Here is an 11,479-nt window from a genome sequence, read left to right on the forward strand (position 1 = left end):
GGGACAATGGGCAGCAGCTCTGGGAACAGAAGTGTCACACTCAAAAGTTTCTATTTTCATTTGGTGGCTTCAATTTCTCTATTCCTCCTGAAAGATGTTTGGAAAGTGGGGCAAGGGATGACAATCTGTTTCCTTAAATATGGCCTTTTAATTAGCATATAGGGATTAAAGGAATACTGTGTCTTTATAAGGACTGATTTGAAAAACATCCTTGAACTTTAAAAACCAACAGACTTTAAGTTAGACTAGTTTCCCTTCATCTGTCTTGCTGAGTGCATTCTTTAACTATCCCAAACGGAATTTGCTATAGAGTTTCCATTGCCAAGGCATGGGGAAGGGGTTGTTTATGTGTGTTCATGGTGTAATTTTGCTAACCACTTATCTGCTTTCCATGGTCCTCCCTCACATCAGTTGTCAGTGCTCCCTTTCCAATCCTCCCATTATTCCTCTACTCATTGGCTGTTTAAAAATACTTACGTATTTCATAGGTCAGTGGCGTTGTGTTTTTGGCTTTTCCTTAGAGGCATTTGTTTTCTATACATCCTGGCATCGGAAAGGAAGGGGAGACTTCCCAGTGTTTTCATGGTGCCACAGCACTGGACATCTGCATGTACAGTCTCCCTCTCCTGTCGCCACGTGGGCATATTGTGCAGAGACGCTCAGAAAGGAATGCTTGGAACTGAGCAACACACTGGTATAAAGTCCAGGGAGCCGGGGGCTCTTAGGGTGCTACAACCGAGTCTGGAATTCCCTGAGGGGTTGGTATGCAGGTGAAAGGCAGCCCAAGCTGCAGCTTACTAGGAGTTGTAGGCTCTCCCTTGAGTAACTTCTCTGACATACTGAGGATGAGGCAGGGCACGGGTCTGAATTAAGTAGCCATTAATGTGGTATTTGTGGTGCGTCTGTGTCGTAGAGTTTGAGTAGTAAGCTTGCTGCTTGATTATTTTAGCATTAGCTGGACTGTTTGAGAGCTTTTGTTTTTGATGTACAGAGTATGCACCCATAATAACAAGCAGAGACAGGGATGGTAGTTGCCTTGGGGTGCTTAGGTAACGTGCAGTGCGAGCTGAGGGGATGCAGCAATCCAAAAGTGCTGTTGAGCTTGATTTGAGGCCTTGCTCCTGCTTCTACTTCCACATAGGCAGGAACCTTGCCACTGGCCTTGGTGGGGTCTGGTGTAAATCACAGCATTCAGGTGCAGGTGGTTCAGTGTGGAATAAGTGGCCCAGACCAAGAGCTTGCCAGGAGGAGCCTCCTCGGTAAGTTCTTGTGTTTGCTAAATGTCAACAGAAGGCTTTGGGAACAGCATTCTGCATTTATTCCACATGACTCCTGCCAGACACAAGACTCCTCAGTGGACTGTTGAATAAGTTTAGGAGCTCGTTCTAAAATAAGAGGACCAGCTAAGAATTCTGTACTAGGTGGTCAAGGCCCAAGGTTTCTTTATTCTTCTTTCATATTAGCAAACGTGTCTGGGGGTTCCTTTCCTTTCTGGCATGCAGTACAGTAGAATTAGTTTCTGTGTTCACTGTGCAGGGGGATCTTCAAGATGAATAGATATGTGTGGCTAGGAGGAGCAGTCAGAAAAGATTTAATTAATTGTTGAAAAAAGAAGAGACAAGATGTTACTTTTGGCTAGTAAAAGAAAAACGTGAGGACATGCAATTGAAGAAAACAAAGGTAAAACACATGGAGTGGCAATTGAATCCTTTTCTGATGAGCATATGTTTAAGTAGCTGGCATGAGCATCTATAAAATTTTTCCAATGAAAGGAAAAGTTGAATACTCATAGAAATTGGGGCTTTCTGCAGTAAGAGTGAGGAAGAAACAAGTAATCACAAGAATATCAGAAACCAAAAAAAAAAAAGCAAAAAAAAGGAGGCTCCAAAGAGAAGAGAATCCTTTTGGAGGTTGACTTCCACTCAACTGAGTGTTGTAGGCAAACTGAATGGACCCGGCTTGGGAGTGCTCTGGCAGCATCTTGCTCGGCTTTCTTTGCACATTTTGCCCCATTGTTGTATTTGCAGTTTGGGTTTGTAAGGATTGCAGGGCATTACCTGAAAATTTACCAGGTTTCTTTCTTGGCAGGCATGGGTAAGAAGGATGACCCCAAGCTGATGCAGGAGTGGTTCAAGCTGGTGCAGGAGAAGAATGCCTTGGTTCGCTACGAGTCTGAACTGATGATATTGTGAGTGAATGTGGAAAAAATGGGGATTTTTGTCATAAATAGTAGTGGAAGATCTGTCAATATTGTCTTCCCTGTAAGGCCAGGAGGTCAGCAGCCTCTTTGGCTGAGACAGGAATCCAAGTACATTTTAGAGGAGTGGCTGAAAAAGGAATAATAGTGGTAAGGGATGAAAATTCCAATTATTTGTGCACATGCAGAAGTACAGGTATGTGAGCCCTTCTCATGCTGCTCTTGTATAAAACACATCCTGTTTATGCAAGTGTTTTTGAGCTTTGCAGAAATAACATGGGACTCCTTCTAGTTTTGGTAAAGTTGTCTTCTAAGCATGGCCAAAAGCATTTAATTCAGTCACCTTTGCCGTGTGGCCCTCTTTTCTGCCTGTAGTGGGACCCCAGTGCCTCTCATGTGGGCTCAGATAGTAAAGCTGTTTTCCTATTAATGAAATTGATTGTTTTTCCTGTTCCTGTTGTGCAACTTCACTGCAATTCATTTTGGAGTGTGTCAGCTCACCTCAACAATGTGGAAGTTGATGCCCTTAGTGGCAGTAAAGTCTCAGGGTGGTGTTTGCAATGGCCTGACATGTCCTTAAGTAATAAATCATTTGTTAATAAATAACTTTTATTTTAGAGTAGGAAGTAGCAGGGGATGATATGTAGAGGCATTGCAGATCTATTTGCTCTTTGACTCTGCTCTGTATTTAGTTTGCTCCACTTTTGACATTGCACTTCCTAGCTGAAGGCAAAGAACTTGAAATGCTAAAAGCACAATTAAATCTTTCAAAAACAGTTAAGAGCTATTCCAAAGGAGATGGATAAAATGCACAGCAGATATCTAGAGAGGGAGCAGAAACTGAGAATGAATATGAAGTGATGTATACAGTATTTTAACACACCTGGAACTTGGATTTCTGCTCTTTTCCTTTCAGTGCTCGGGAGCTAGAACTGGAAGACAGGCAGAGTCGACTGCAGCAGGAACTCCGTGAGAGGATGGCAGTAGAAGGTGAGAGCAAAAGGGAATATTGCATGGACTGTATGTGTGTATTTCTAGCCTTGTGCATGCTGATAGTTTTTGATATCTCTGTAGATCACCTGAAGACAGATGAGGAGCTCTCGGAGGAGAAGAGGATCCTGAATGAAATGCTTGAAGTAGTGGAGCAGAGAGATTCCCTTGTGGCTCTCCTTGAGGAGCAGCGACTTCGAGAAAAAGAAGAAGACAAGGACCTGGAGGCAGTCATGCTTTCCAAAGGTTTCAGCTTGAACTGGTCCTGAGCTTAACACATTTACCTCTGCTGGTCTGTGTTGTCCAGTTGGCCTACCCTGAGTTTGCCAGAATTACATGGATAGGAAGATGTTGAAGGGGAAACCTCCGAAGGGTCCAACAGCATGCAGGGATTTGGTTTGAAGCACTCAGAAGCCTTTTGATAAGTGTGTTGGTTCCAGAAGCTTAAGTTTTACGTGTCTGCAAGCCAAGCTGAAGAAATGAGTTGAGACTGTGGAGTCTCCTTGAGGTCCTGTACACATATTTTGTGTGTGTGGTAGGAGGGAGGGGGGAATAATCCATGTGTGGGGAAGGAGGTTAAGGGAAGAAGTACCCTTAACTACATTGGATTTAAGGCAGTCCATTCCTTCCCCGTTTTCACTACACCAATTCTAATAAAAGGGAGGGAAGTGGCAACCCTTCCTGAAAAACCACAGCAGCCTGTAGCAGTGGAGTCAGCTGTCCAAGAGAGCTCCAGAAGCCCAGGGCAACACCTTCTTTGCTTTAGTCTTCCTCCCCACCAAAGAAACCTGCAGTTGATCCTTACGCATGGATATGAAGAAATACAAGACAGAGAAGATACTGCTATGTGTGATGGAACTCTCTGCCTCTTGGTTTTTAGAGAGAAGTGGGCATCAGTGGAGTCTTTCCCTACCTTAGCCTCCTATATCTTCTTGTGGGGAGCAAGAGGAGCAGAAGAGAGAGGGAAGATGCCCATCTGCTTTGCTACACACTGGAGAGACAGCTACTGCTGGCCTTAGTCTTCATGGCCACAGCTCAGAGGCTGGTGGGCTTCCTTGTTCTGTTTTTATTGTGACTGTTTTGACACTGGAAAATACTGCTGTGGGACAGTGGTAAGTGTGTGCTGGGGCAGGGATGTTCCCAGGCAGCATTCCCTGGTTATTAGGCCCCTAAAAGGGAGAAGCCCTTAAGTGACTGAACCACCATTAAGACTTTTCAGTGTTTTTATTTTATTTTTTTTTCCTCTGTATTTTGTTTTTGCACATTGGAAACGAAGCTTAAGACCTGCCTGGGCCCTCAGTCACTTTGACCCTTTTATGTCAATTAACTTATTTTTTTAATACTTGAAAGAAGATTCATTTTTGTATCTTTTAGGAAAAAAAAATGGACGAGTGATGGGTGTGTGTGCCTGCTGCATCCTACAACTTCCACTTCAAAATTACTGGACGTTGTTACCTGTGGCTATTTATTAGTGTTCTTATTAATAATTTGATTGTTACACATATTTGATTGTGGAGGGAGTGTTTTAACTCTGTTAGAGAAAGACACTACTGCGGATTGGTCCCTGCTTCACAGCAAGGGCAGCCTTTATGTACCCATGGATGCATCCTGCCCTAGGAGTTTTCCTCTATGAAAAAATCCTGTACACTCATGGAGTTCAAGATTCTATTTGTGTTCTCAGCATCCTTTTCTTCCACATCCCAGATTCTCTCTTTTGGATTAACAAACCTATATTTATTTAAATTTTACATTTTTATAACAAGAAAGCCAAAACTGTGAGGTGTAGAAATATCCCATATGTCTCTTTCTCACTGAAAGGGGGGATCCTCACAGTCCTGATACAGTTTGAGGGGTTTCCATGAAAACAGAAATAGCACATTTCCTGCTGCATCTATTGGAAGAAGCTCCTTTTGGCCCAGTTAGCAAATCTGCTGCTTTTCAGCCAGGAGGGTTCTGACCGTAACCACACGATAGCCGATGAGCAGGATATGCACTGAGCAGCTCAGCACCATTCCCTGTGGGACAGAATCCCTGGGCAATCCATGTCCTTAACCGACCCTGCAGAGCTGAAACAGCGCCGTGCACTGGGGATGCGTCCCATGCTTCACATCCTTCAAACCTTCCAAGGTTTCCCTCCTTGGGATGCTGCATTCTTGTCCTGTTAAAGAAGTACCAAGGATGCTTTCTGATGTCTTTGAGAGCGTGTCCCATGCCCAAGCACTGACTCTTCCAGCTTGCATTGACACTGCCGGTGCGAGGCACCCCAGCAGGGCTGAACATCCTTTCTGTCTTTTGCCCCGGCACAGAAGTTTGCATGGTTTCTTGCTGTTGGCTCTCTACCTCCTTCAGAGGGGTCTTTCCTGCAAGCCAAGGTCTATGATTTGAATCCACCTCTGGCTTGGGAGAATGCTCCAGGTGGAGGGAGAATGGGCAGGAGTGTCCATGGGGACTCTGAGCAGTGCTGGCTGCTAATTGTGGAAACACGTGTTTACCACCCAAAGTGTTCTCCCTTTATTCCACGTAGTGTTTTAAGCTAAGGCATTACAAATTAAATCCAGACACTCGTGAAACCAAGCAGACAGACAGGCAGCTGCAGTGCTACTTGATAACTGTGTGTGTTTAGCATGTGATACTTGCCATACCAGCATCCAGGAGTGTTGGCTTTACCAACAGGATGTCCAACAAACACAATTCCCTCCCGTTTGCTGGTGCAGGGCCTGCTGCCCAACTCAAACTGGCAATGGTAGTTTACACAGTCTGCATTTGAGGGGCCACTGGAAGCTGGAGTGCAGGAAGAGGGAAGAAAGATGGAAAGTTTACTGTAAATTGTCTTGTGCAGAGAATTGACCTCAGTCCATTTTATAGTGCACTGGGTATATGGACCACATCTAACTTGTAACAAAAGGTCATTGAATGTGAGCTGTAGAACAGAAAAAAGTCCTGAAGAAGAAACACCAGATGGTTTCTTTTCCCTTTCATGCTAGGGGACATTGGCCAGATCTTTGCAATGCTGAAGAGTGAGATCACTTGAGGGTATAATACCTTATTGCACAGAAAACCCACACATTCTAACCCTAAACTCTTTGGGTTGTGCTGAAGGCTTCCAGCAGCGAGAATGAAAACGAAGAGCTAACATCGCACACACAAATTGATTAAAAATACACAAAAGGGAATGTTAAAAGGCCTTTTTATATCAAAATGGTTGTAAAAGGCACAACTTATTTGCTGTTCAGTTGCACTTTAAGAATATGACTTGCATATCAGATAGTGGGTTTTTTTACTCTCTGAATATTTTTAATTCAAATTTTGTATTTTTAAAGCTGAAGAGGGCTCTTGTGAGCACAAGATTCCTTATTTGTATCCGAATCCGAGCAGGATGCTCTAGCTCTTTGCGCTGCCCGCAGCAGCAGTGACTCAGCCATGCGCATTGAATGGCGTTGTGTCCATTTCACACGAGAGGAGAGCCAAGAGCCCCTCAGCTCCCGAGACCTGGGCACCCAAGGGTGGCTGTCCCCAGGTGACATGGTCCTGACCCGGGGCTGGAAGAGAGCTGAGCTTGGAACCTGAGCCGTGTTCGTTTTGAAATGGGCACACTGATGATGGGGCAAGCGCTTCAGCCCCCTACGGGGAAGGGAGGGGAACACCAACTCCTGGAAGGAAAGGCCCAGGAGGCAAATGGAGATGGGGGAGTGAGGACTGCCAGAACAACTAACCTGCTGTTTTCACAGTACCATTTCTTTTTTTGTTTTTTTAGCTGTTCTGTTCCTTTTAACTGTATTCTCATTAAAAGTCACAACTGGCTGTAAAATTCTGAGCTTCAGAGAACTAATGTGTGGGGAGGTGACAAGACATTTCAGCTCCAACTTTCAGACATGTTCCTTCTTTCAGTTAACCAATACCCCCTGGTCTCACTAGGGCATGTTATAAACTGCATTGCTGAACATATTTTAGAGCAAACCGCAAGTTTTAAAAGTCTGTCCTTCTCTCTCCGTCTCTGCATTTTCTGTAAATATTTGTTTGTATGTAAAGGCACCAGTGGATCCTTGGGCTACCCCCACGGTCAAGAATCTGAGTTTTGTGCAATGCCTAGGCCTCTGTTAGAACACGGTGCTTGCGTAGAGCTAGTCACCACATTTGTGTGCACTCTGGTGGGTTTTAATATTTTTTATACATCCTAATCCTGACCGTTATGAAGTATTCTAAGTGGTCTAGACAGCATGATCTAGAGCAGCCGGCAGTTCCCTTTTGTGAGCAGCTACACCTTGTTTGGTTAACATTCTTCTAAAATGAGTTTTCCATTAAGTGTTTACACCACACACCAGTGGATTGGGAGAGGTGTTGCATTGTAAAATCTCCCATGTACAAACTGAAAAGCTGCGATGGGAATTTCAGTTGTCACTGTCTGTGAGGGAGAGAGCTCTAAAGCATACTAAAAACCAGCCTGTATATAGTTCACAGAGAAAGAGATTGCTGGCTGTTGACCTTTGCAAAGTAACAGAGGTGAGAAGCTTTCCAAAAGTTCCTGCTTTTGGATTGTTCAAGGACTGCTTGGCAGGTACTGGGCAGGGTAGCAGGCAGATGAGGATGTCACTGAAAGCAGGTGAGAAGGGGAGGATGCCATGTTGTGATGGCATTGCAGTAATTTAAATACTCTGTGGGTGCATGCGTGTGTGTGTGAGGTCTAATCCAGGCAAAGGGAGTTGCTTTGGCATCTGCCCTTTAGTATGAACGTGAACTCTGATATTCAGATTGTTCAAGGCTTTTACGGTTGGCATGTGTGGAGCGTTAACAGAAAAGCGAATACCCTACCTGTACAAAACCAACGCTGTTCCAGCCTGTTTTCTTCTGTTTGGTTGTGTTTTACCGTTTGTTTTTATGCACACTTGCTTCATTGGTGTTGAAATTTTAGCACCTCAGATGGCCAACTGAACTAAAAAAAAAAAGAAAAAAATAAAGTCATTAATTATTTTTTCTTTTTTGTTGGTGGTGCTATCATTTCTCTGTTGTCACTTCTCTGGTTGATGATTGACAAGGACCTGAGGGGAGGTAATCTAGAGATAACTCTGGCTGTTAAAGGGCCTGGCTTCAATTTTTCTTTTGCTGGCTCACTCTCAGCCACTCTGAATCATCTGATGCAAAGAAATCAATGATACACCCCCAGTACATGTACATATTCTACATTGTTTCTTCAGAATCTCTGAGAGAAGTTACAGTAAATAGCTAAAAAGGGATGAAGGCCCTATAAATTGGGTTGTAGAAACTAGGATTTAATTTTTGTGGCTGAAGCTCACTTCCTCAGCCTGCAGTACCAGCCTGAACATCTGAAGCTGGTGTAGCAGCATCCAGTAAAATAATGGGAGAATTACATTAATACCTGTGTCTTTTTAACATTTTTTTTTCTTAAGAAGCAGAAGTTTCACACAGGATGGTGGGGGAAATCCCAGCCGGGGAAATCCCAAACAATATGTTTTATTTTCTTGCCTACCGAACCATTTTCAAAAACAAAGGATTAACCCTGGTGGTGTGATGAAAGGAAACCTATTAGTGCAGCAGGAGGGATGACAGGCCTCGGATTTCCCCTTGCCTGGAGGCTGGGCCAGCAGGCTGCGCTGCAGGTGGCATGCTCACTGCCTCATTTGTGCAGCTCAGTAGGGCAGCAGCTCTTGAAGTACATTTCAGACCTTACAATTCTTCCCGTTTTTTTGGTATATCGCTCCCAAAGAGTAGTGGGGACAAAAAAATAGTAATGGGAATAAAAATAGTAATGGGAATAAAAATAGTAGTGGGAGAAAGCTGTGGTTACCCAGGGATGTGGGATCTTTCTGCTGTGAAAAGACCAGTCCCTGAGGATTTCTCACTTGATGCCAGAAGAAATGTCTGGAAAGTGACTGCTGGACTCTGGGACACAGGAGGTTGGCTTGCATCCATAGCTTAGGAATGTCTTGTAACACTTCATCATGGCTTTTTAAGTTACACTGCAAACTTGTTAGTCCTCAATCCCAATTAGGAACAAAGACATTCTGCTGTTTTATAAACTGTGGATGGAACAACGGGTCTAGGAAGAACTTTATCTGTTGCTAGCTTGGGAAAAGCCTACACTGGCCATCCAAGAGAAGTGCTCCTGCACAGATTAGCTATGTTTGTCTAAGAAATTGCACCAGAAAAAGACCCTCTAACAAGTGAAGCCCTCCCCAGGAGCCCAGCCTGGTGGTAGCTGCTGCTTTCCTTTTCCCTTGATAATGAAAGTAGCCTTCAGAAGCCTCTGACCCTTCCCACAGGAGGCATTGCCCTTGGCACAGAACCACAGCCCTTCCCCAGCTCTTTGCCTTCCGTGCAGAGGTGAGGAAGAGCACGGAAGTTACCGAGGTGGGAAGGGTGGATGTTCCCTCAGCTCTGGGGAGAACAGGAGGAAGGTTGGCAGTGGGTTCATTAAGAAGCGTGCAGAGCCTCTTTCTGGCAGCAGCAGATATATTTTATCTCGTACAGCCCTCCTGGCTGTACTCAGCCTGGCTAAAGACAATGAATGTAATTTGTCAGGAAAAATAACTGAGGGAAAGTTACCCCTACAACCCCCAGCCATTCTGGCTTCCCCTCATGTTTTACAGGGTTTTTTGAAAAGTCCTCAGTATCAGTGCTGTGGCAGTAATTAGCAATTGCTGTTTACATTATTAATTGCATTTTTAAGTTCCACATATTGGAGAATGGAAAGCTAATCCCGTAAGGATTCTACCTGGCTACACATCTCTTAATCCTAAACATCAGCAGCAATGGTTACCCCAAAACCAGTTACCATAAATATTATCCTGTAGGTGGCAACGGGTGAAAGCAACAGTGCTGGCACGTGTCTGCATCTCCTCCTGGAGCCACAGGGAAGAAGAGGCCTCATGCTTCATTTTATAGATTTTACTTGAGGGATATGATGAGTTGCCTCCTTCTTTAGCCTGCACCTTTTTACACAGCAGTCAAAATAAGGAACAAAAAACCCCAAAACCCTCTGCTCCAGAAACCAGCTCTGGAAAAAGTTTTATTTTGCCTTGGCACCTTGGGAACAGTGTGAATGCCTGTGGATATCAGGAAAGTAGATAAACTAGTATTTCCTAACCTGATGAGTGTATGGTGCTTTTCTGCATGTCTCAGGTGCAGAAATCACGTGGCTTTCTGTAAGCAAAAGATAACATCTCTTTACTATTCACATGTTCTATACAAAGATATAATTCATATTACTCAGATACCGGGAACAAAAAGATAAACAACCAAATAGCAATTTCCAAAAAAAAAAAAAACAAAAAAAATACACTCTGGGCAGAAGGGAGGGAGTGCTGCTTGGGGCAGTGGGCAGTGATGATTTTGCAGGACAAAGCTAAACAGTTTGAGGAAACAGAAACTTCTCTTCAGTTCCTTGAAATTTACGTATTTGCATGTCATTTCCACCACCCCCCCCAACACTATTCCCAGTGGGAAGCCACAGGGTAGGTTGACCAACATGACTTAGAGCTGAATCAGAACTGGTTCAGTCTGTGTTGGAGAATCCCAGGAACTTTAAAAAGTGCTCTAAGTTCACACTCTGTGTGTGAAAAAGCCTGAGCCTGGTACTGGCACTATGACAATGCATACAGTGGAAGAAAATTGTGACAGGAATATCACCTGAATACCAGCTAAATATGGCTCTAAACAGAGCTGTGTTGAAGTGTATTAAATAGGAATTAGTTGAAGTAGGACTGTATTACTAGACTGGAAAGGAGGTTGTTTGACCAGCAAGGTGGGGGCTGGCCTTTTCTCCCAGGAAATTGGAAGAAATTGGAGTAATTCCTTCACAGAAAGGTAATTAAACTTTGGAATGGGCTGCTCAGGGAAGTGGTGGAGTCACTGTCCCTGGAGGTGTTTGAGGAAAGACTGGATGTGGTACTGAGGGCCGTGGTCTGGGTGCCAGGGTGGAGTTTGGTCACAGGTTGGAACCGATGGTCTCAGGGATCTTTTCCAACCTAATTGCTTCTGTCGTTCTGTGATTTGAAGCCCATAAAACGATCTTAAACGAAAACCTGCATTTATTGGGCAGGGAAAGAAGTGGCTGTAGATGGGGTATGAGGAGCCTTTGGCCAAACGGCACCAGGTCGGGGGTACCCACCAGAATTGAAGAACGAGAATGGCTGGCGCGAGGGCTGTGGCGGAACCCGGGGAAATTCCCGAGCCCTCACGCCCTCAGCCCGTGCGGCCTCACCAGGTCGGGGGTACCCATCAGAACTGCAGAACGAAGGTGGCTGTCGGGAGGGCTGTGGCTGGGCCCGGATCGGG

The 11,479-nt window shown here is 44.6% G+C and overlaps 1 protein-coding gene and 1 long non-coding RNA gene across 18 annotated transcripts in view; one reads left to right on the forward strand and one right to left on the reverse strand.

Annotated features, from left to right (window-relative positions):
- Window positions 1-8,163, forward strand: part of MICAL3 (microtubule associated monooxygenase, calponin and LIM domain containing 3) — a 170,329-nt gene extending 162,166 nt beyond the window's left edge. For all 17 annotated transcript variants that reach the window (XM_019006602.2, XM_015627257.3, XM_019006607.2 and 14 more), the window contains 3 exons: window positions 2,089-2,188; window positions 3,114-3,187; window positions 3,272-8,163. In XM_019006602.2, the coding sequence (XP_018862147.1) occupies window positions 2,089-2,188; window positions 3,114-3,187; window positions 3,272-3,456 (359 nt within the window). In that variant the 3' untranslated portion in view covers window positions 3,457-8,163. The remainder of the gene's footprint in view (window positions 1-2,088; window positions 2,189-3,113; window positions 3,188-3,271) is intronic.
- Window positions 8,029-11,399, reverse strand: LOC117244488. The gene is made up of 3 exons (XR_004497692.1): window positions 11,313-11,399; window positions 10,290-10,345; window positions 8,029-8,117 (listed from the first exon to the last, which is right to left on the reverse strand). It is a non-coding gene; the product is annotated as an uncharacterized LOC117244488 (long non-coding RNA).
- Window positions 11,400-11,479: the final 80 nt, after the last annotated feature.

The sequence above is a fragment of the Parus major genome, chromosome 1A, assembly GCF_001522545.3.
Source record: "Parus major isolate Abel chromosome 1A, Parus_major1.1, whole genome shotgun sequence".
Lineage (NCBI taxonomy): Eukaryota > Metazoa > Chordata > Aves > Passeriformes > Paridae > Parus > Parus major.